This window comes from Orbicella faveolata, unplaced genomic scaffold (genome assembly GCF_042242905.1).
Source record: "Orbicella faveolata isolate gen_17 unplaced genomic scaffold, um_ofav_v1 contig_2, whole genome shotgun sequence".
Classification (NCBI taxonomy): Eukaryota; Metazoa; Cnidaria; class Anthozoa; order Scleractinia; family Merulinidae; genus Orbicella; species Orbicella faveolata.
Genome location: NW_028301547.1, coordinates 1582501 through 1607500, shown reverse-complemented (window position 1 = coordinate 1607500; position 25000 = coordinate 1582501). Strand labels below are relative to the sequence as shown.

Below are 25000 nucleotides of genomic sequence, written 5' to 3'. Positions count from 1 at the left end.
CTATGCCCTGGTGACGAGTGTGGTGAGCGTTAAAGCGGAACATCAGCTACGTGCCAAGTTCCACAGTTCCAGTTTATTTTCGGAGGCGCATTTGTTCCACCGGAAACCACAAATATGTCGAGCCCAACTTTGAGACAAACTAGGTTTTGCTCTTTTTCATCTGTGTTTTTTTTCTTCTGCGAGGTCTTCTTGCGGGTACGATTAAGTTTCCTTACAACTGTGAAATTAGTTAGACGAGAAGTTATGAAAAGTTCATCAACTCATCTACATTGGCATTCTGGATAGACAACTCGCAGTTTTTCTGCTCCTCAGGAGAAACGGGATGTTTTGTTTGCGCTATTTCTAGACTCGTGATTTCTGATGAAATACTCCGCTCAAATGTCTGTGATTACAAACAAACCCTGCAACCATGAGAATTAGTCAAAACACTTCACAGTTTTTGAAAGCAATATAGTTAATTGTTCATTTACATTGTGTGGAAAATTTGCATAAGTCTGGAAATAAGTTCCCCATGCGTAACAGGCCAACCTTTCGATTTAAAGAAATGACAACGATATAACTTGTCCAAGTAAGCTAATTTTTCATAATTGATTCAGACTTATTTTGATATTGTTTCTTATTAAGCTAGCTTAAATATCACTGATTGTGGCTGATGAATCTAAATGAGAACATATACGTAATGTTCATCAGTTTATATTGACGACAAAAAATCAATAAAACTTATACGGGAAGTTGTTACGGTCCAATTCATCCACAACACTCGGAACAATACTTCAATGTTTTGATATTTTCGCTTTCGATTTCGAGATTTTAAAGGACCATCGAGCTCACAAAAATCATCGCAGGAAAAATTTCCGTTTGTCTTTCAGCTCAAAACCGAAAGCCTGGTAATTCTAAGTTAAGTAACAAGCAAAACCAACTCATGAGAGGAACGAAAACAACAACTATATGCATCACCCATCCATGCCACTCCACATTCCACATACATTTGTTGCAACTTTTTCGACAGATGTTACTTTCTCTTGCCCTGACTTGAAACAAACATTTCGTGTCGATTTCAGAATCGCGCAAAATTCGCGATTGCGCAAAAAATAATAATGATAATAATAATAAAAAAAAAACATAGAGCGCGAACAAAATTCGGTGATAGTGCCTCGTGGAAGCCAATTTCGGCACTTGCCGGAAAATACGATGGCATATCAATAAATATACTTTAACTAATCTTGTAAATTTTATCACATGCGCATAACTTATACAGTCGTTTGGGCTGATAATTCTCGTTTGATAACACGATTCGCGCTACAGTGTAATGCAGACGGTGCTCTTGACGTAGCCGACGCACTGTCGAATTTCAAGAGATTTCACGGGCTACAAACACAATTCTTGAGCAGATAAGTATCGCAAACATTCATGATCAGTATACGGAAATAAACCAACAGAAAACGTATCTGTAAGATAAATACTGCCGGAAAATACTTACACAGACTGAGTGCATTCCCATCAAAGTGAATACCAACAAAAATTCATGATACGCCATGTTGGAATTTTAGTTCAGTGTTGCCTCTTGCGATCACGGACTGGTTGCAGCTCTCAGGTCAAACTTGCACGCAAATGCTTTCGTTGTTCCTAGCTTCCCGCCTCGGACGGGCTCAGGATTTGCAGGAGCAAGCACTTAGCAAAACAGACCACGCTTAAAATAGCCAACAACTTTTAAACTCCTGGGTCTCGAAAGTAATTAGTTAAAGGGGTTTCCCCGTGATGTAAAGGCATGTTTATATTTAGCGCAATGTGAGGTGTTACAGAGGGACTCGGGGGACGGGGTTTGGTGTCGCTTACGCGGAAGTGTTCGATAGTGAGTTTGTTTCTAGGGTTCGGCGGCCGGAGTTTGGAGAGATGTATATAAGAGAAAGTCTTGATTAAAATGAAGCATTCATTGGGCACAAAAGAGGAATGTGTCTGATTTTAGGTAAGCATTTATTAGCATGGTGGGGAGGGACAAGAATGACGTCACGTCAGTTAGGCCGCGTTATGATAAGCAGACAAAAAACGGAAAAAAAATAGTTTGCCTTTCTTTTCTTTCGCCGTTTGCACACGTACAAAGCGTTTACATTTGTGTTTGCTGTGTTAGGAGTGTTTTTATCTACATATATGTATACATTTATTGGATTGATTCAAGTATCATGTAGAGGAAAATAAAACCAAATGACAGGAAGTGTTTTTCCGTTTTGCCCTCGACGTGTTCAAACGTCCTCCTTAAACTCTCGAATGGTTTCAAGTTTCTTTATTCTTCACACAACAAAATACAGATTAATGAAAGAATTGGAAAATGAAGGGGTCTTAATGTGAACGAAAACTCACTAGCTTTTTTAACACTTTGTTTTTACCGAAATTTGAATCTTAATTATGGTAATGAGGTTATATTTTGAGAATTTGTTACTGCAAGTTCAAAATTCGCTTTCTCAAAACGAGTTATTTTTGCCTTTCATGAGAAAAGATATTTTGAGAAGGATTTCTCCAATTGAGCTGAAATTTCAGGATTGTTGTTCTGAGTAAGTTTTGTGTTTTAAGCAGAGAACTTTTCCATCCAGTGCATTTTGTCTTGAAAAGTTAAACATTGAAACATATGCCGGATTTTCTGCTAGTATCAGATTCAACCAAGATTCAACTGGTCACCATTTCATGTGTTTTTAACTTTTCAAAAATCTCTCTGCTCAAGACAGCAAGCTAGTTGTGTTCTTTTAAAACATGTAAAAATCATTCATTTTGATCAATTCTTGTAGGAGTTATCTTTTCTCAATTAAGCCCTGGCATTACCCTGCAGGTGGCAGATTTAATCAGCTGGTGTCAGGTTACAATACAGTTGTAGGGTACAAAAATATTAATTTTTTCATAATCTTTGGTCTTTAAAATTTCTAGAAATGTATGCTTTGCCATGGTTTGGAATTAAATCTTACTTCGAGACGGAAAAGTTTGAAAAAATGGTGTGTTTTTGGGTTAACCCCCGCGGCTAAAAAGAGTTCACCATTCTTCTCACACACGTAATCTAATATTAATAAGATAAAAAAAAAAATAAAACAGTTAACGTCATCTAAAGTCATAGGATTTAGTTTCGTGGGACACAAGTAGTTAGATAAACTAAAACAAAGTAAATACGTAACAGACACCTAAGTAGATAAAATATATAAAGCGGCAGATGCTATTATAGCTTAAATCTTATCAAATGGTGACAGTGAAAAGCGCAAGCGGTAGAATGCACTGAATTTTTCTTGAGTATTGCTGTCGTCTTTCGCATATTAGACTACCTGGCCTAACAGCAGGGTAGCCTGTAGCCCCCCCCCCCCTCCCCCCCCCCCCCGCCGAAGAAGGAAACTATTGTATTTTACCGATTACTTTTCCCTGTGCCCCTTCGAGTAGAGCTTTTTTCATCAGTTTTTCGTGTGGAAGAAAGGTTTTTCTTCCAGGGTATCTCTCTGTCTGTCATCCGGGAAAAGGAGATTCTGGAAGCCTGAGATGGGAAATGAGAAGCTGAGAAAATGACAGATTTGGTCACTGAGATATTCGATCAGAATTTGGACCGAAGCCGGTCGCACTAGCTACAGTGCGCTGCGCGACCGTGCCTTTTTTACTCAAAAGATTGGTTAGTCCCTTTGTTAATTTTTAGCTGTTCTCAAAGAATCATGCTAACGAAGAAACTTTGCCCCTATTAACATACCACAGCGATGAAGTAAGTTGCCGCGAAAAAAGAAAACTTTGACCTCCCTTCGCCCACTCTTGCTTGCCGTGCGTGACAGCTGTGATTTCCATATTAGGTCAGAAAGGCTCGGAAGGAACAGACACAACTAAAGCTGCAGAGCTTTGTGCCGCTCTGTTGTGCAATTCGGTGAGAGGTGTTTCACGTCTTTACTGACCGTGATTTTGCAGATTTGCAGCAAAGATGGGCTTCATTCGCCTGGTTACAGTCATCTTAAGTGTTCTTCTCGCTGGTAAGGGTTTGTTTATGTTGTTATCTTGTGATATTGTCTTTTTATCATTTGAATTTTAATACGTGAAATGCTTGAGGGCAACTTTCGCTTGCACTTTATGCTTCCCTTCACAGACTGGTATTCTTGGGTGACGATTTCAGCAAAATGAATTTCATCATTTTCATTGTCCTTACTTTTGCCTGTAGTGCTACAGCTGTAAGCTTATATAAAACTGATCAGCTACGATATAAACGTAAATCTTTCTGTTTTGCAAATGGAGCCAAGTCGTGTTTTAAACACGACTTTAATAGGCCCAGTTCAGGCGCCGAACTTGATTCGAATTTGGACCGACCCAAATTATCAAAAGTACACCTGTTGATTCAGACGTCGAACTTAATTCACCGAACTTAATTTAGTTTGAACCAAAACACAACGAAACATCAGCGGTTTTCAGGCAGGGTGTATGCATTAGGTTCAGCACGTAAAAAGTTCATCATATCATCGTTGTCATCATCAGTATGTGCTGTGTCCTTGCTGACACTTGTCAGTGTAGACAATCATTGTCGACACTGGCAATTAAGGAACACACCACCCATAGCAAGGTCCCGTCTATATACATGTACATGTACTGTATTCTACATGTATCATTATTGTTATCATTATCATTATCGTCATCGTCATCATCATCATCGTCGTCGTCATGGTCGTCGTCATCATCATCATCATTGCCGTTGTTGTCATCATCATCATCATCATTGTCATCAGTATGTGCTGTGTCCTTGCTGACACTTGCCAGTGTAGACAATAATTGTCTACCCAGGCAATTAAGAAACATACAGTGTACGACCCAGAGCAGGGTCCCATCCATATACATTTACATGTACTGTATTCTACATGTCTAATACTGGAATTAATTGATTATTGTTTGTATTTGCAGTAGTTTTAAGTCCATCAGCAGTTGGAGGTGAGCTCGTGTGTGAACTTGTTAAGTTCATAAATAGTACACTATGTTACTACTGGTTTACTAGTAAGGGTAGCCATTAGATCAAGTGGGGATTAGAGGGGGAGGAGAAAGACTCCAGGGCCTATCTACACAAGGCGAATTTTCGCATACTTTGCAAAAATATCTGTCGTCGCCATACTGTTTCAAGTGCGGATGATGATTTTTAGTGCTACCAAATATTGTCATGATCAAGCCTTGCCAAACTTCAAAAGTGTCAATGACCTGGCTCTGAGCAAGCCAATCTTTTGTCAAGCCACACATTATGCACACATCTGGTGTATGTAGATCCGTTAATAAAAATTAAGGAAAGTGTTAGTTTAGACTTAATTGTTTTGCTACAAATACAAAAGGTGTTGAATTCCTGTATATGATGTGGTTAGCAATTTCAAATTTGTTTTTTTGAATCATGTATGCTTTTACCAAAACAAAATTAATTTGATGGGGACGAGATCTGAGGTATTATATAGGGTGTTCTTTTAATGGGCTACATTAAAACTAACAATAATGGTAATCTTTTATGTTATGGAGATAATTATAACCTGTTAACTATTAAATGGGCCTTTTCTGATACTTTTGTTTTGGCACCAGCTGAAACATGTTAAATTAGTTCTTCCAGTGAAAGCCTGATTAGAGCACAGAATTATGTAAAGTAGTTAGTGCTGAAAACCATTTTAATGACTTTTATCTGTCACCTTAATTAGCATACTAGAGGGTGAAATGTTAAATTATCCCTGGGTAGTCTACATGTATTCCCATGAACATTCAAATCTGCTTTGATCCTTAGATGACACAAACTGCTGTAGCCAGTTGAACATCCCTTCAGAATGCCATTTTCTTTGTGGTGTTGGGAGTCAGCCATTTTGGACAATAACAAGGTGGAAGTGTACACATCAGTACTATGCTAAAGTGGCAACATGTAAAGTCAAGAACAAGATCAGTAAGTACAGACAAATTTTGATACCTTTCTCAGCTTCTGGTTTAAATGCATGTACATGTTCATGTTCATGTTCATATACTCCTAATTCATTTTTGTAACACCGCAGTGGCCTCATGGTTAGTGCACTTGACTCAGGACCAAACAGTTGGGGTTTGAGCCATGGTCAGGGACATTGTGTTGTGTTCTTGGGCAAGACACTATACTCTCACAGTGCCTCTTTCCACCCGGCCAGGTGTAGAAATGGATACCAACAAATTTAATGCTGGAGGTAACCCTGCAATGGACTAGCATCCCATCCAGGGGAGAGTAGAAATACTCCTAGTTGCTTTATGCTGCAGAAACCAGGATAAGCTCCAGCCTGATGGGCCACTTGGCTTGTATGCAGGCTAAATGTTTCTTCCGATTTACATTTTTTTGTTATGTCCAAGACACTTTTTTAATTAGAGGTGTCCAAATGTACTGCACTCCTGGGTGGAAAGATTTTAGATGCCAAGTGATAGTCTTGTCCAAGAACACTGACAGTCATCACAATGCGCCACCTGGATCAATACTAAGACCAAACACACATTATTTAAACTCTCTCGACTAATAAAATGCTGTGTACCAGGCTTTTTTTAAGCTGTCAAATATCTGTTACACCTGTATGTGTACACATGTACATCTAATCTCAACTTATTTTATTTATCTTGTTAATCAGATTATGTGAAGCTGTTTGGCCAAGAGCTTACTCAGTCGTAAGTATATAATAATAAATTATGCAAAAATGTTGAAAAAAGAACACTTCAAAATGATGATGTTCTTCATCCCTCTTAGTCTAGATTAAACTTCAGGTTTAGTACAGTCTTTACATTTTGTTTCACAATTTATGCAAGTAAAGTGTATCCATACAGAGAGGACTGAGGAAAAAAAAAAAATTACATTCTATTTGTGTTTTCTTTAACCAGGATAAAGGACAGCTTTGAAAAGCTCTCTGCGGAGCTCCAGAAAAAATTATCAGATGCAAAAGAGTTTGCAAAAGCCACAATTGAGGAGCTCAAGCAAGTTCCACAGGACTTGCTCTCATCATTGAAGGTATATGTAAACTAATAACTAAAGTTAATTATCTCGTATTATGTTTTAGATGAAACTTGGAATAACATTATAGCAGTGTTATGTGCGACATTGGTGATGCACTGTTCAGGCCAGTATTTGCTCTGACTGTCAATCTTGTTGTATTAGTGCCCGTGCAGAGGCTTGGAGATTCAGTTGGCTGTAGCCTGCATCAGATCCCATTAGATGTAGCCTGCATCTCAGCTGCTTGCTCTGAAAGAAAGACACATCTCTCTGATTTTTCTTTTGCGGAGGGGCAGCTGACACAGGCTAGTTAGGTGATGTGTAGTGACATGACATGACATGACATGACATGTAGTCTGAACGATGTAGCATGTTCATCATTTTGAGGAACCCACAGAAAACCGCCATGGTGAGTGGGGTTCCCTCGTTAAATATTTTCATAATTATTATTATTTTATTATTATTATTAATTATTGTATTGTTATTGTTATTATTATTAAGATCCAAATCATTAGATAAATTAAACTTAATAATTAAAATTATTCTTGTATTTTTTTTTTTTTTGCAGGAGAGTTTAAGTGGCATGACAAATGGTCAGTTCAGTGGAATTATTGATCGACTCACCACATTCACGTCACAGAATTTAAAGAAGCTTATCTCACACATGAACCTAGATGCATTTTTTGCTAATGTGGATAAAGTTGCTGTAAGTTAATTCACTTGATTGCTAAGTGGACATTTTGCAAACGTATTCTATTTAAATTTGAAATTTCTCCAAGGCGACTTAATTAAAACTTGTTTTCCCAAGAGTTGAGAAAACAAGATATCATAGTAAAATAGCTTGGTCTTTGCTGTTTCGATCATATGTTTAATATACATGTGAGTGTCAGACTGAAACATTTAAACCCAATACAGCTTAGCAAAAGGTAGAAAATGTGACATTTTAATTTGCCCTTCACATTCGTTAGTCATTTTGCAGGTGGAATTTTACATGAACCCACCCATCAAAGCATCAAGCATTCCTTACATGCGTCTTTGAATTTTGTATTTATTTAATAACTATTTCTTTCAGAGCAAGGTGTGGGATCGTGAGCAAATGGCTGCCCTGAACCAAGCTGCATATCGGAAATATGGTAGCAGCATTAGTCAGTGGCCTGTCAAGGCCCTAGAAACTTTAAAGCAGTTACTGGCTGGCTTTGAACCTAGTGAACTAGCCAAGCTGGTTGGGGATGTCTTTGATCAGGGGTAATTTTAGTTTTAAACCTTAGACCCTGTGTTGGGGGGGGGGGGGGGGGGGGTGGGGACTTCCCATATAAAAAGGACATGGGTTGTTGTCGGAAAGTTTGAAAAGAACTCCTAAGAGGTACCAAGATCCTTTTCTGTGGGTGTGGCTTGAAATTTTTTTCACCCCTAAGAAGCACCAATTCTAAAACAACACACTATCTCCTGTCATATTTTTTTTGGCTCAACACCCTAAAAGGTACTGCAAAAGCTCTCGCTGTGGACCTTTTGAGGTTGAACACCCTAAGAAGTACCAAAACTGTTTTTTTAAACCCCTGAAAGGTACGTACGACAAGCAACCCTTTTTTTTTGTATGAGGGAGTCCTCCACCCCTGCTCTTCCCCCTCTCCAAGTTTTAGACTATCTTACAGGGATGGTTTCAGTGATTGCCTGAGCTGTATTTCCATTGTTTTTTTTTTCCGATGTGTGAATTGAAATTAAAAAAAATATGTTATAAGCTTGAGATCAAGCTTTGATCTCAAGCAACAGGTACAGTGCTGTGTACAATTCTCTTTCTACATACTTTTTAAATGTTAAATCACAGCATAGTCAGTAGGGGGGACCCCTCTACTAACTGTGATCACAGTGTAGGCTGCATTAACGTATTTATCAGGCCTCAGGAATCTGATAATTTTATATTTTGTACAACTAGTACAGCATGATCAAGCCACTTTAATGTAGCTGGAAGTACTATGTTCCAGTGTCCCCCAAAGTTGTAACATGTGTTAATTGCCTCTTGAAGAGAAATGACTATTGTTTCTAGAAATGTACGTGATGCACTGAGCCAGAATTTTTTTTGGCAGTCCATGTGCAAATTATTATATAAATGCAATTATTATTGCACTGTACAATTATTTTGAAGTTATTAGTTATATACAGTTGTTCATGTGCTGCACAGTAATGCTGACCTTGGAAATCAATGTCAGTGACCCAAGTTTAGTAATTGCAGAGTGAGCTGTACTGCTGTTGCTGTGCTCCTGATAAAAATACTGTATGTGGTTAATAATAACAATTTCTCTTATTCTTATGTGTTTCTTTTATTCTGTCAGTGTTGATCACATTTGCTTGGCAAAATTTGATCGAGATCAGAAGACTGCCCTTATGATCCCTGCTAAAAAGGCTTTTGGAGATGTTGATGACTGGGATGAAAAAGTGCTCGGACGATTGTGTAATCTGCTGGAGGCACTGCCTGTTAGGGATATATTGAAGCTAGCATCCGATGTGGTAATAAGCTGAGTTATTCATTTATGATACACGCCTCAACCTCTGTGAATACAAACACACTTGCTAATAATTAAAAGATTTCTTTGTCCAGCTTCTCCTATAGTTATATACAAATGCAAAATTTATTTAGATGAAATAGATAAATATTTGCATTAGCAGTGTTTGTAAAGGTGCCCCTGAAAAATTAGACTAGTTTTGAAAGGCATTGAATAACAATGTTATCATCAATGGTCCTCGGAACACAGTAGTGTTCGAAGTTAGGGGATGTAGAATATAAAACAAGTCATTTATTACAACAGTTTTGTATATGGTGCAACTCGGCAATAATTTTCAGGGTGTACCCCATCCGTACATGTAAGTACACTACTGAAAAAAAAAGAAACTATAAAACTAAATTTAACAATACTTTTTTGACAAGTTTTCTTTTTTCTTTGCTATACATGTAGGTGACCAAGGCCATTGACTCACTGGTAAAAAATGACTTCACTATCCCTCAAGCTAAAGCCATTATTGCCAAGCTGAAGGAACAGTGGAAAGAGGTAAAGACATGGAGTGCTCCACAGTTACAAAAAGTTGGAAAACTGTTGAAAGACTTCAGTGTGGAAGATCTGAAGTACTTGTCAAAGGAACAGTTTCAGGTAAGTTGGGCAGTAATATCTGTGGATATAATATGTATAATAATAATAATAATAATAATAATAATAATAATGATAATGATGATAGTGATGATAATGATGATAGTAATAATGTTATTAATAATAATAATAATAATAATAATAATAATAATAATAATATGGATATTATACATGTAATACTGACAACATCACCCAACGTGGAGAGACCAGTCTCCGAACCCTAGTGTATGGGTCCAATATGGGCGATTTCCATCCCGGGTCCTACCACTAATTTTGTAGACTACAAGTAGTTCCTCTCTCACTTAGTCTGTCCTGGGTGATGTGTTTCGCTCAACAGACTAAGCAAAAGAGGAACTACTCGCAGTCTGCTAAATTATATTGTTTTGGGTCAATCCAGCCATACTGCCCCATTCAGAATGTTTATCGAGTCAGATCCTGGTTAGAGTTGCAGTTTTTTGCATAACATCCATAATGTGTGATATTCTGTTTTGCGTCCCGCACACAATCAATTTTAAGCCTTTTAAAAATTATTATCCTGCATCCTGTTGGTCAAAATGAGCAAATCCTGCGTCCACCAAAGTATTTTTATCCTGCATCCCTCCATTAAAATTTCTGTCATCCCACATCGCGCATCCTGCCTCCCTTTTACACTGTCATCCTGCATCTTGCCAAATTCTCAAGTGTGTGACCATTCAGTTAAGAAGTATTGAGCAGTACAGCGTACATGTGTAAAGGTGGATATGTCGCTGATTTTAACCCTGGTTTGCATACAATCCTGGGTTTTTTGAAAGGTGGATATCCACCAGATAAATCACTGTCCAGCAGATAGCGTGGTTTGTTTTGTTAACACTAGTTTTATCCACTGGATAGAAAATTTATCTGGTGAATAGAGTTGTCCACCCTTTGAACAACTGGAGTCTGATGTACATGTACATATTTGTTAAGTGATGCCATGTTGTGCCTAGTTTTAATGACACTGTTTACATGTAACATACTTACGAAGTCTTGTTTTTGTAGGCCATTGCGGACGTTGTCAGTAAGCTAAAGCTGGATGCAGGACAGCTGAGAGTGTTAGCAGCAAAAGCAAAGGAACTGCTTGGTTCCCCAGACAAGTGGAACAAGGACAACATCAAGGAACTTGGAAATATAGTTGCAGGGCTTCTACCATCTGAACTCAAACAGATTGGAGAACAAGTTATTAAGGATTCTTTACAAGCTTTGAAAGAGGTTGACTTTAGTTTGGATCAGGTATGGTTCAGTTCGCTAGTTTTATTACAAGGACATGTAAATCCAAATTAATATTACTCTTAAATTGAAGAGGAGACGTTTCTGACTAAATAATTTCTCAAAATTCCAAGTGTTCTTATAAGTCTATTCTTGTTTGATTTTGCTTTTTCGTCATTCAGGCTCAAGAGATTGTGGAAAAGCTGAAAAGTTCCATTGATGTAAGTTAAAATGCGTTAATGTAGAATTGTGTCATGTTTGTCTTGCTCCGTGATGTCCCGTTATTCCGTTGTGTCATGTTTGTCGTTTGTAATCCTTGTTAATCTTCTCCATCCGTAACCATCCTTGTTCCTTTGTGGTTTATTATTATCTCTTTGGTGTTTTTCTATCTTAGTAAACTAATATTTTCAGGTTTCCTCCAAGTTAAATTTTGTACATTGCCAAAATAACTCAAAATAAATTGACTGAGCTCCCTTAAGCATTAAATTTTCATATAATTCAGAGATAAAGAATTAATCTTTGTATATTTTCACAGCTGTCCCAGCTGAAGAAGGAGGATGTTATTGCTCTTGCCAAATCTATTGACGGCTTCTTGTCATCAGATGTCGGCAAGATGGCTCAAGCGGCGGTCTTTGCTGCTTTCCCTGAAATGAAGATTGCTAAAGATGTTGCCATCCCAGTTTTAAGACAATTTATTAAAAAGGTAGCACTGTTGTAAGATACATGTATGTGGTGCACTTAATATATTTATCCCTGTTGAATTGTGGATACATGTGCCCTGTGCCGTGTGCATGGTGAACTGTAATAGTTAACTTCACGTGACCATTGAGCACTGCCATTCAGCTCTTCAACACAACTGCTTAGAAACAACAATCTCATTCTTATTCTCAAGTTTGAACAAAGAAAATCATGACCGCGATGGTGTTTGGATATCTGATCTTAATTAGTATAGATTTTTCCGTTTTGATTTCTCCCTTTTTTTCTTAGTTTTGATTTCAATTGAGGAGATATATCAAACACTCAAGACAGTGTTCAACTCACATTTCCAAACACCTCGAAGGTCGTCAAAAATACTCCGCTGCGCGTTGTAGTTTCAGCTCTATTCTCGGTGTTTGGAAATGTGGTAAAACAAGGTATTTCGTGTTTGATGTACTGTATTACTTCACGCACATACTGTAGAACCCTGCTAGCTTTTGTATGCAGTGTATTGAAGCTCTTTTCTTTAAGACTACTAGAGAATCTGCCTTCCAGTTTTAACTAACTGAGAAAACCACGCACCCGTTCTCTCATCAGTCACTTTGGGATGATGGTATTAATCAGGTTTGATTCGTTTCACTGCAGTATGAGGAAAACCCGTCCGCTGGTAAAAACATTGCACAGCTGGGTGAGTTTGCTGTTGCTCTGAGCCGCGGAGAGGTGAATGCTGAAAACGTCGATGATGTGATTGCTAACCTGGATCAATTGGGGCTTATACCTTGGGACAAAACTCAGGTCTGTATTCTAAACCTTTGCGTTTTGAGGTACATTATTTGGATTTGCTGGGTAATCCCAGGCTCCCAGAGCTCCCAGTCATAAATGATTGGATGTTTTTATGATTTATTTTCCTCTCCTGGCTTCGGTTGTTCTAAGCATGGATAACGCCATCCACCGAATCACTACCCAGCGTAGTTTGCTTTTAGCCAATGCCCTTCACTGCAGAGTGTTTGACATGTATCTGGTGAAGAACATTTTCCACCCTGTGAACAAGTGGGTTTAAAAGCCTAACCTGAACAGTCATTCTGTTCCCTCTACTACTGCCTCTCTAAATGTAAAATTACTTGACCCAACTCTGTGCTAACTCTTCGGTTCGGTTCTGAGTAACCCACATCCTGTTAACGTTTAGCCTAAATATCCCGTATTACGTTAATTTTAATATTGATTGCAAAATTTACGATTTTCCTACTCGATATCTCGTTTTGTCCGATCTAAATATCCCATAACCCATTTCGCCTAAAATATCGTGTATTTCGTTAATTTTTATCCCTTAATAGGGCCTCACTACTCTGTGAAAGTGAAGCTATTTACAGTTTTTTCTTTGTCTTTTCTGCCCTGTCAGGTCCTAACTCTTGCCAAGAAGATTAGCACAAAGTGGGGCGACTTCAACACTACTGATGCCGATGATTCTGACTCACCAAACTGGGGATTTTTGAACATGAAGAAGCTTGGACGCATTGTTCTTGGTATTGCTAAGGAACAACTGCGTGATTTACCCATCCGGGGAATTGAAGACGTCATCGACGTGTTAGGACGGGAGAAAGACTGGGACCGAGGACAAGTAAGAGGCGGCCATTTTTGAGGTCTCAGTCTCCCACTTTCCACTTACCTTGCGTTCACAAATTGTTTACGCCTGTTTTCTATTTTAATTTTCAAGATTGTAATGGTATTAACTCGGCTGCGTGAATACTGGGAAATGGAGAACCTTGATTTCTCGAACTTCACTGAAGTTGACATCGATTCACTTGGTACTTTTCTGCGAGGGCTTGCACAGGACGAGCTGAAGAAACTACCCGAAAAAATCCTACTCACTGCCATCCGCCGACTGGGAGAGGAAACCGGGTTACCAGAGGATAAGCTTAAGGCAAGGGCTTACTTGGCCGTGGAGCTCTTTAAGGTAAACTTCAAAATGACTTTTGTGAATCTTGAATAGTTCTACGGGAAAGCACACTAAAATAACCAATAAGTCAATACACGATATGAGTAAACTGTTGAAAGTGTGCTGTTTTGAACACAGTTTCCTAGTCTCAACTCTAGTCCTCCTGTTACCGAGCTGAATACTTAGTTGATACAGTTTGTGGAGGCGCGGTGGGGTCGTGTTTAGTGCACTCGTCTTCCGGATCAAGCGCTCCGGGTTCGAGCCTTGGCCGGGGACATTGTGTTGTTTTCGTGGGCAAGACACTTGACTCTCTCACAGTGTCTCTCTCCACCCAGGTGTATAAATGAGTATCAGCCAATTTAATGCTGGGAGTAACCCTGTGATGGACTAGCATCCCATCCAGGGGGGAGTAAAAATACTCCTAGTCTGTTTCTTCATGCTACTGAAGCCGGAGATAAGCGCCGACCTGTTAGGCCAGTTGGCTCGTATGCTCGTAACCCTTAACTTACCTTTTACCTTACAGTTTGTACAAACCAATGAGAACGAAGAAATATTTGGTAACTTGTATATAGAAAATTAAGGGTGGCTGTTTACGGATACAGTCTGAGTGTATAACACACTTTTTAAGAGTGGACTTCGTTAAGTCCTTTGTTCAATTATTGACTGAGCATGTTGTTATTCCCATATCAGAATCAGACAGGGGTTGATATACTGAATTCTTCACATATTGAAGACCTTGGATCGTTAGTGGCCGGTCTCGATAGGAAAACCTTACGAAAGATAGCGAAAGATGCGTTTATTGACAACCTCTACAACATCGCTCGAGCGAAGGGATACGACTTGAAGAAACTGGAGGAGATAGCAAAGTTGGCAAAACAACACTTTGACAAGAGGTTAGTTTGTAAAATAATCTGTTGTACTCTAAGAATACAACAGGGTCCTCTATCTTGGTCGAATTGGAATTTGGAGATGTTGTTTTTGTGGAGGGAGGAAAACCGGAGAACCCGCAGAAAAACCCTCGGAGCAAGGCGAGAACCAACAACAAACTCGAGCCACATATGACGTCAGGCCGGAATCGAACCCAGGCCACATTGATGGGAGGCGAGCGCTCTCACAACTGCGCCATCCATGCTGAAGGACAGTAATTTATTAACAAGTTATTTTTTTTTGCAGAGCAGGAGTAATCTTAAAATAAGACCTTACTTAGGTAGAAGAACACCAGAGAGAGTAGTAAATCAGGGGAAAAAAATGGTGAAGATTCGGGAAGGTCGAGAAGGAATGCGAACGATAAACTTGAAAAAAATTAGGCATTTTGATTTTGTTTCCTGTCAGTGATGTTGCTGAGTGGATTGGTGACGAGTGGCGCGATCTCGGGCCGGCTGCATTAGGCCTGGATCCAAGCGACCTTGAACGTATTAATCTGGACTCCCTGGAAGAAATGCTTGACGAATTCGGCACATTCAACTTTAGCAAGTCCCAAGCCAACTCTCTTGTAGAGGCGGCGAAGAAGGCTTGGGACGAGAGTGGTAAGTTTGATCTTTGTTGTGTTCTTTGATTTTTTAACCGTGTCAAGGATGTGGTAAATTGGTACATTACTTGCAAAAAAATTCCGGAGATTTAATTTTGGGACAGTTTTTATCGCATTTCGGACAAATCTCAGGTAAGAATTTCGGACACTGTGCTGAAACATAACTGAAGTAAATTTACGCCAACAAAACGCGAAATATACAACATCTGTGGAAACGCTAGTTTTACCGTACCCTCAAGGTCTTACTTATACACTGGCGAGAAAATAACACAAATTCTTAAGCATTTCAACTAGTGTCTCAACAAGAGTTCGTTTCATAAAAGAAACTAACAGCTTTGTAGCTACTTAAAAGTCTTACTGTACTGTAAATGTTTCGGACGTTTAGAAATTTCGGACGGTTTTATTTTTGGACGCTTGTTTCGTCCGAAATTAAAATTGTCCGAACTTGTTTTGTAAGTAACGCATCTCAAGTTCCTACAGGCTAAGAGGGATAGGCGGTACTGGGGAGGAGAAAGGAATCAACCGAGGCAACTCTGTGGTATTGTCCACGGCAAGACAGATTTCTGTTTTTGTTTGCCTCGTAGATGCAGGGAAGTGGACTGGGGAGAAGTTGCGTCAGCTTGGCTCACTGGTGAAGGGACTGGATACAACTGACATCAAGAAGCTTGGGAAAGAAGCTTTTGAAGAGGCCGTTGGGGTCTGGGGAAAATATCTAGACGTTGACATGGAAACGCTGGAAGCCTTAGCGGAAAAGGCGAAGGAAGTAAGGCCCAACCGAAATTGAGTAATGTGTTTTTAGTAATCCGCGTCCATCTTGTTAATATTGGCCATCCGTTGTTTTGGCTTTGTGTTTTTCTGCATTATTTAAAAGTTTTGCATGATTGTAAGTTCAGTTTTATACGCTTTTCACATAAAAATTATATCCAGGTTTAATTTATAGAGCGTCTTACGTTTGTTGTTCAAAATCTCGTAGTATCTGACTAATGGAGACATCTCTAAGCTCACGGCACAACTGGCCAAGAGGATTGGACGCGTGGTACTGGGGCTGACACCCGACGACTTGGACAAACTGAAACTTGACAACATTGATATGATTGCCGCCCTTGGAAAATGGAAGGAATGGAGTAACGATCAGGTCCGTAACGTCTGTGGTTTATTTTAACTTAATATCTCGCTTGCACATGGCATGTTTGGCGCATTTGAACGTGGTAGTTTAAGCAACTGTTGGCATCAAAGTTGAGAATTGTTGCGTGTATATTTGGCTTTTTAGCCATAGGATCTTGTCCTCGCCTTCGGCTCGGTCTCCCGTGATAGACACGTCCGTCATGAGGCCTAAAAAATTTCAAACGATGACGTAACTCCCCAGAGATCCGTTCGTGTCTGTGATTGGTTATTAACCGCGTGCGTAATATCGTAATAGCCAATCAAAGATACTTCTGGGAACCCGGGATTCCGTGGGGGTAGGGTTATGGTCTGGAGTGTCTGCAGTATGGACGCGCGTTTTCTACATCTTAAATATAGCAAGTAATTATTGTTTATTTTGTTCTTCGTAGTTGGATCGTCTCAAACCAAAAGTCCGGGAATTCTTGAAGCAGAATAAGGACGATGATGCTTTCATGAGCCTGGGACAATTAGCTCTGAGCTTAACTAAGGACGATATCGCCAAGATGTCCCAGAAAGCCTTCAGGTTTTTAGTTACAATATTTAGAATATAGTAGTTAGTGGTTCGTTCTGTTGTTTATGAGAGCCAAGCCTCTAGTCTTGTTTAGTATGCAAGAAGTTAAATGTGTTACAAGAAGTGAAACCAAGTGTTTGTACAAATCTGCAACCAATTTAGAAAATAAAGAAATAAATACTCCATTTACGATTTACTTCCTTAAATCCACGATAAATGTACTTGTATGAACTAGGTTGTTAATATGGCATACACTTCACATTAAACAAACCCAGAAATCCGCCGATCAATCTACTGAATGTTTGTCTCTATTGTAATCTATTTTCACGATCCTAGTCAAAGTATATTTTATATGCGTTTCGTTTCTATGTTGCGCGAGATAAGAAACTAACATAGTTGTTTTCCCTCATGTTTCCACAGACTCGCAGTTAAACAACTGAGCGAGATCGAGGGCTGGTCCGATGAACAGCTGAAGGCAATCATTGCCAAAGCTAAAACAGTGTGGGCTCAGGCGGCCAATCAGTGGGATAAGGACCAAGTTAGTGAACTTGGAAAAACACTCAGTAAGTTGTATTGTTATTTTGCTCTCCCTTGCTTTCGTGAATTCTTTCTTGGAGGTTTTTGCAAAGAGGCACTTAACACTGCAATCAAGGGTTCCGCTTTTCTAAAGCGAGAAGAAATAAATTGTGTGAATGGCAGGAAATCTTGCATATTGTCATTAAGCGCGGAAAAAAAATGCAACTGGAGAACAGCGCGGGAACTCATGTAATTGGTGTTGAGCGCGGGAAACAAAGGGCGAAGAAACATGGAAACGGTGTAAAGCGCGGGAAACTTCTTGCTAGGCTTGGCAAACGCATAAAGAGAGGTAACACAAGATCACCGTTGAATGTCACGTCAGATCATTTTGCTAACGGCCTTGTTTTTTTTTTTGTTTTGTACTCTACAGAGGCGCTATCCACAGCTGACATTCCTAAGCTGAAGACTAAAGTGGTTGATGTTATTCCACCAGAAGTGATCGAGGACATGAGTGTCTCCCAGCTTCAGGTTAAAACGTTTATTATGCAGATACAGGTGTAAACGTGATACATAGGGCTAGTGTTAGGTTGTGTATGAACAGCGTTGCCACTGGTCAGGAAATGGTCAGAGAAAAACAAATTCTTCAAGATCAGGGAAAAGTGAGGGAAATTTATCTTGAGTCAGGGAAAATTGACATTTTGAAGAAAAACCAGGGAAAATTGAAATAATTTAACGTGGATGATTTAATACCGTCGCTTGCATTTAAGCGTGAACGCGTGATGCCGAAACATGCTCTAACTGGGTGTAAAACGTGGCATGATTGGTCATCAAACGTTTGACGTTTAGTAGACCGTAACGCAACCTTTCGCGTTCAAAATGTTCACCATCAACAAATACGGGCGAAACCAATATATTTTCATGGTTATACTAGAAGTAAAACCACTTTTGCGAAAGGCGTATGCATATTGACACAGGTCAGGGTCGATTTCTCTGAACAAGTCTTCAATGATCAATCTTTCTGCCATTTCGTGTGCTGAACTTTTAGCGCGAAAGCTAGCGCCACGGTCTGCTAAACTTCAAATGTTTGATGACCAATCATGTCACGTTTGACACCCAATTAGAGCATGTTTCGGCGTCACGTGTTCACGCTTAGATGCAAGCGACGGTACATGGAAGAAAACATTTGGGATCACTGTGATCTCGAACGATATTTTCCCTTAATGAAGAAGGAAAAGTTTTTGAAAAGTTATCAGTCTTAATGAACGAGTGGAAAGGGCAGTTGTAAGTTCACGCTAGAAGCCGCTACTAGACCTGACATTTTGGATTTCTTTGGTCGGGGAAATGCTATTTTTATCAGGGTTAAGTCAGGGAATTTGGAAAAGGGATGTCTGTGGCAACCATTAAGGAGCAAAACTGCAAGTCGCCCGACTTGCAGTTCTCCTTCCCTTCTATGATGAAAACTTTATGCTTACTGTAGTCTTGGACATTCTTTTTCTTCTTAGGCCTTTTCAGCGGATCAGTACAAGGCCATGCAAGCTCCTCAAGTCCAGGCCATCAGCTCAGCCAAAAAGGGAAGTCTGTCAATGGCTCAGCAAGCCGCCATTAAGAGTGTTATAGATAGTGACCCGGATGAAGAGGATCCTTGGGGCCCGGATGAAGATGATGACGACGATGATTGTTCAGGTACCCATCCCATGACAGAAATTAAGTAATAGTAATCCTCCGAAGGAAAAAAGATGGAGACTGGTACATTTACCCATAGTTCTTAGCGCACGAAAACCTCAACAACGTTCGTAAAAACGGTCAGAAATGTTATAGAATCTTCAAACCTAGGCTACTTAATGTCCTTAGAACAGGGACGAATATTGTAAAAAAAATTGGCTTTCTCTGTGCCCTTTAGGCTGTGTTAGGTTCGCAGGGCATTGTGGTAAAATCTACAGCCGCCATCTTTAACAATGATAATGATAATGATAATGACAATGACAATGACAATGACAGCGACAGTGACAGTGGCAGTGACAGTGGCAGTGACAGTGACAGTGACAATGACAATGATAGTAATAATATAATATTAACATTAAAATTTTATACAGCGCGTTTCTCCATGAAATGATCAAGGGCACTTTACCTAAGGCATGTAAGGTTGGACAGGCAAGAAAAATTGTCCAAGCAAGGTGTATTCTAGTATAGTCTCAAACCAGCGTCGTGTTTAGTCGTGGGTGATTGTTTTCTTTAATTTTCGTAGGAAATACGTGCTCCAGTTCCAGTCACATGACTGTTACCTTTACCAGCATGATGGTTGCTCCAGTAGGAATGTTGATGCGCTGAACCTCTATGAACTCTTACTGGATGTTTGCGGTGTCGTGACGGTGTGAAAAATAATTCTTACGCGAAGAACCATTTCAATTCCATAGTAGTGTGGTTTCTGTAGAATAATTAGACAGGTTTAGTAATTTTTCTGACGAATTGTAGGGAAACTGTTTGGAGAGGATAATTCATAGGAGACAGGACTTTACACTATATTCGAAAAATTTGATTATGATTTTACATGTTATTTATAGATTCGGAACTGAAAGAATGAAACACAATGCAATATTTTTTATATTACAGACTCTAGGGTACACATATGATACACGCCACGGATTTTTTTTTTATTTCACTCAAGAATAAATATTAAATAAACAGCAAGTTGACGAAATTTATGAAGTGGCGAAAAGACGAAAGGCTGTTTTATTGACAGTAAATAGCGGAAAGTGCTAAAAACTCAATCCAAACTGAAAGTGCCCTTTTTTGGCAACTTATTAGAGAGGTTCTCAATTGAGTATCGTAAAATCAAAACCAAACTTATCACTCTAGCCAATCACAAAGGACACAGCCAATCCAGTGAATCAATCAAAACTTTGGGTTTAACCTCGCAAGGCTACCCTCTTTTCCGAAAATTCCTGAAAATGCTGTTCCATTCGCCACAGAAAATTTTTGGGAATTTGAGCCCTCTGACTTCCTCGCCCTCTCCCCTTCCATTTACATCTATATCTCAGCCGGCAAAAAGGCCTGCACCACATTAGGAACATGTCCGTGTTATTTTCCTGCATTCAGAACTGCTGTTCAGACTATGTTACTTTGAAACAAGGAAACACTCCCCATTAAAAATTAAGGCGGTGTTTAATAAAGCAGCAATATATCTAAGCCCGAGAATTAGCATCACAAAGACTTACAGCACAGGATCCTGTGAATTTCTTTTCTATATGTTCGGTTCGTAATTGAAATAATCCAAGGATTTATAACGCTGCTCAATAAACTCAATCCAGTGCACGCCAAAGCCAAGTTTCTGTCAATCTGGTGCCATGAATACGCTGTGTTCATGACGATTTCAGTGACGAATACTGGAGTCCAACATAAAACGTAAACAAATACAATTACAAACATTGCGCGAGTCATTTTCAATTCTGCTGCCCTTGAAGGTAAACTTGACCTTTGATCTTCGGCACAGTTTTGCAGAGTCGAAGCGACATCAATTTGGTGACGTCTTACGTGACGGAAAATCTTCGCGTAGGAAGATATGAAAATGGCGAAGGGAAACATTGTCAATAGAGCGGAGCTTGCGTAATTCGCCAAGTGAGCCAAGATTACAGAATTAGTTTTGGGGTCTACGTACAACACACAGGTCGCTTTGAGAGGGTGGAAATAAAATGAGAACATTTTGAAGAAATAGAAGCCGATCACTGTACCGAAAACTACAAGCCATATGGAAAAGACAAAGATGAACGTAGATTTACACGAGAAAATTGCGCGATATTTTTCGGGTTTAACGACGCAGTAGTAACGGTTAACAGCGATAAGTGCCATAAGATACAGAGACACGCCGACAAGAGAGTACATCGCCAATGCTTGGAGCTTGCAGACTGTTTTGTCAAACAACCATTGGCCCGTCATGAGAACGGACAGGATGAAAGGCCCCATAACAGAGCAAGAAAGTACATCGGATATGGCAAGGGCAGCGACAGCTACATTAGTAGCTTTTGAACGGAGAGATAGGTTTCTGTACACTGCTAAACAAACGCACACATTGCCAATCAGACCTGTGAGTGCAAAAACGAGGAAGACCAGTGAATCGATTACCACGGTAAGCGTTCCTCGGGATTGTAGTTCTCTTTCCAGAACGATGAAAACATCGAAACTCTGATTGAGATCAACAGAGTTATTCATCATTTAAATTCGACCTCTTCCAAGAAATGAGTGCAGCCCTTTTTTTCACTAGTTACAACTGTAGCAATCTGTTAAATACATAACCATATTCAGTTACTTTAACCTCAGTTGCGTGCCTACTGCGAAGAAGAAAATTGTACAGCTGCTATTTTTCAAGGCTCCCTTTGAAGCAATTTTCAAAGGACGTAAATTAAAAATCGCGTTTGTTTACCACATATGATGAAGACAACATAGCCCAGAAATTAATAAATATCTATCACAGCTGTCTTTGTGTCATTGGCACTGCTAGTATTTTCAATTCTCTGTCGGGTTCTCAAATATATCAACTTTTTATTCACCACACAAGTGAACAGTGCTTTTTACGCGTTCTGATTAGTTAATTGGGAGGCGGTGAGCGAAGTACCATCCACCTCCTCTTCGGTGAATAATTGTTAAATATATCTCCACTACGAGAAATGATTAAAAAGCAGTTGAAATTGTGTTCTTTTGTTTAAGTTTTGAAACGCAGATCGCTAAAGAAAAATTACTTTTTCAAGGAGAATTTCTGATCGTGTATGTACCTGACAGTGATATGCTTCTGATGTTGATGAATAGAACTTTTGAATTGAAAGAAATCTGGCGATCGCACCACCCGTTTAGCCGGATACAAATTTCAAGGTGTGACATCCACATGAGAGGGAAGGAAATAATTTTTAGCGGGCACCCCTTTGAGGAAACAGCTCAAAAAAAAATTCATTTACCATAGGCCATTTCCGAATTGCCTTTTTCTCTTGGTCTAAACGAGTCTTTGTGCAAAACCATTCATATGAAAATGTGTTCCGCCTACAGGTGCGTTTTCATTCAAATCAAACTCATTTTCATTTGAAAATCCATTTGAAAAGTTTTGTTGCATCAATGCATGTATTATCTCAACCCCAGTCCTCTAGGAAACACGCGACCAACCTCGAGCCATGCTTGAAACGGACGGAAGATGCCTGAAGCAGTCAGTGAAACAAGCCATGTGCGTTCACCAAAAGAACTCACTGAGGAAGACAAGATACTTGTCAGAGAGACGTGGAAAGAAGCAGCTAAACCAGAGGTCCAAGCGGGGCAGAAATTATTCCAGAAGTAAGTAACGTTTGACAGCTGATTTTAACGTTTGCCTCGGCTAATGCTGCGATTTACCCTTTTTACCCCGATATCAACATCACATTCTCTTGACTGATTTCTAAACTTATCTTTAATTTCGAGTTGGGAGTATCGGTTTTAAATTGTCAAAGAACTATGTCGTTTATGATCTCTTCCTTAATTTCTTGTAGGTTGTATGTTTGATAATGTGCTAATATTGAATGGTCGGAAATTACACTTTCATCACTGACCGCACTAGCCTCTCAATGCAAGGGTTAACATGATTACATAAACACGATTTCAGTTTAACAGCATTTTTCTTCGGAAAAATGTTTTAATAATCACAAAGAATCGAAGTGAAAAAGAATCGGTGCTAATACTCATTCAGTTTGATTATTTTTAGACTGAGTTGAACTAAAGAGATAACGATGGCTCTTTCGCAGTCAGGGGTACAACTCGAGTGGAAACAGATTAGCCTTCCGCTCTGCCCCTGAGAGAAAAGGAGATTAGTTAAGCCCGTCTGGTAAAGATGCCATACTTGTTTACTTTTAGAACTCAACTCACAGAAAAGAAAACGTCTACATATGGGGTTGTCGCTGTAAAAAATGCCATATATAGATTACTCGTCTTCCGTTTTTTCGTTTAATGCGATAATGAGGTCTGGAGGTCAAAGAAGGAGTTGAAATTACAATATTCTTTTCAAATGCTGTGTTCCGTTTTCTAAACTGACGATTTATGCTATTGATGTTGTGGGTAAAATATTCTTTTGTTATCATATTTTGCAATTCATTATTGATTGGGGAATTACATAGAATTACATAGTTGAATTTCTTTAACGTTGTTCTACTGACGTAACTAAGCCGGCGTTTGCGATTATCGAAATATGTTTTTAATAACGAGTTCTTTCCATGTGGTGCTGTTTCTTATGAAGTAAGGTGACCTTGTGGAGTTTGACCAGTCAAATCAAAGCTGTTTTTAAATACTTTCATGCGGCGCCTCTCATTTCTTTTTCAAATTTTGCAAAAGCAAATTTTAATGAGAGAATTTGACCAATCTACACTTCGGTAAATTAGCGGCAAATAACGGATTAGCGTTTAATCTTGGCCCTTTTTTGGCTCTACTGATTTGCAATATCGCAATACGATACCAAAACGCTCGAAATAGAACGAAAGCTGTATGGTATTTGGGTGTGACTAAGCTAGAATATGAACAAACGACATGGAAACTCTAATTATGCCACCGAGAAAACAGATGAAGAAATACTTGAAAACTGAACCACATAATCTATTCCCAAGGAATTCAATAAAGCAAGGTGCTGTTTCTTGTCACAAGTACTTTGTACCCCAAGGCTGTTTCACTATTAGACCGTGGTAATCTGTAAGCAGTTGTAGATTGGGCGAACTGATTATAAGAGTGTGCATAGCAAGGTCGCGATATTTTTTTATGTGGGGATTTTTTTGTATGTTTATCACAAACACAAGCTTTAAACAGGTCACATCATTAGGAAAATAACCGAAGGGGCAGTTATCTCTTATTCCTAATTTTACCATTTTTTAACATGTTGGATTTTAGACAATTTTTTGCATTCACCGCTTTGTAGCGGTTTTTCTTTCTAAACACTTTCATTCATTTTTATTACTTAGATATCTATTTTATGCATGTAAAATGCGGTCGTTTACCTTATTATTAGTATTATTTCGTTGTCATTTTTTTTCTCTGGTACATTTCTGGTAAAAACGAATTCAGTTCATTTTGCAGAAAGAGTGGTCAAAGACCATACTTTCACCCGACACAGATTAAAAGTTAAACAGTAAAAAAGACTGACTTGTACTATGAAACTGCAAGATTTTTATGATGGAAAATTACTGTTTAAGAACTGCAAAATGCTTAAAGTTTATGACTGAGGTGGCCGGCTAATAGATTAGACGAATTGATTATAAAGGGTCTGATTAGAATGAAGCGAATCTTTTTGTTATCACAAACGCAAACTTGCTGTCAATGAATTTAAGTAGTTAAG

The 25000-nt window shown here is 39.1% G+C and overlaps 4 protein-coding genes across 6 annotated transcripts in view; 2 read left to right on the top strand and 2 right to left on the bottom strand.

Moving 5' to 3' along the window:
- The window catches only part of LOC110058465 (uncharacterized), a 13429-nt gene extending 11366 nt beyond the window's left edge, over positions 1-2063 (bottom strand). For both annotated transcript variants that reach the window (XM_020765117.2, XM_020765116.2), the window contains exon 1: positions 1481-2063. In XM_020765117.2, the coding sequence (XP_020620776.2) occupies positions 1481-1537 (57 nt within the window). In that variant the 5' untranslated portion in view covers positions 1538-2063. The remainder of the gene's footprint in view (positions 1-1480) is intronic.
- Positions 2064-3807: 1744 nt separating this feature from the next.
- Positions 3808-20368, top strand: LOC110058287 (uncharacterized). Of its 2 annotated transcripts, none has more exons than XM_089289083.1 (24): positions 3808-3983; positions 4903-4926; positions 5750-5902; positions 6600-6636; positions 6847-6973; positions 7524-7661; positions 8028-8200; positions 9286-9460; positions 9907-10098; positions 11113-11343; positions 11502-11540; positions 11855-12022; positions 12661-12810; positions 13415-13633; positions 13730-13969; positions 14642-14844; positions 15284-15477; positions 16064-16242; positions 16453-16614; positions 17033-17166; positions 17575-17717; positions 18101-18198; positions 19173-19353; positions 19916-20368. In XM_089289083.1, exons 1-24 carry the CDS (start codon positions 3935-3937, stop codon positions 19996-19998), a joined length of 3492 nt encoding a protein of 1163 aa, XP_089145209.1. In that variant the 5' UTR covers positions 3808-3934; the 3' UTR covers positions 19999-20368. The 2 variants fall into 2 exon arrangements, with proteins under 2 accessions (XP_089145209.1, XP_089145208.1); XM_089289082.1 differs by having other exon boundaries at positions 4900-4926.
- A 496-nt stretch (positions 20369-20864) lies between these two features.
- On the bottom strand, positions 20865-21880 carry LOC110058288 (neuropeptide Y receptor type 6-like). The gene has a single exon (XM_020764913.2). The coding sequence runs from the start codon at positions 21877-21879 to the stop codon at positions 20872-20874; it is 1008 nt and encodes a 335-aa protein (XP_020620572.2). The 5' UTR covers position 21880; the 3' UTR covers positions 20865-20871.
- LOC110058500 (neuroglobin-like) overlaps positions 21548-25000 on the top strand; it is a 5257-nt gene continuing 1804 nt past the window's right edge. The window contains exon 1 of the mRNA XM_020765150.2: positions 21548-22983. Within this exon, the coding sequence (XP_020620809.2) occupies positions 22847-22983 (137 nt within the window). The 5' untranslated portion in view covers positions 21548-22846. The remainder of the gene's footprint in view (positions 22984-25000) is intronic.

Coding starts and splice junctions, on each gene's coding strand:
- LOC110058287 (XM_089289082.1), top strand. CDS start 3,935: ATGGGCTTCATTCGCCTGGTTACAGTCATCTTAAGTGTTCTTCTCGCT. Junction 4,927..5,749: donor AAGTCCATCAGCAGTTGGAG/GTGAGCTCGTGT, acceptor TTTGATCCTTAG/ATGACACAAACTGCTGTAGC. Junction 10,099..11,112: donor TGTCAAAGGAACAGTTTCAG/GTAAGTTGGGCA, acceptor TTGTTTTTGTAG/GCCATTGCGGACGTTGTCAG.
- LOC110058288 (XM_020764913.2), bottom strand. CDS start 21,879: ATGATGAATAACTCTGTTGATCTCAATCAGAGTTTCGATGTTTTCATC.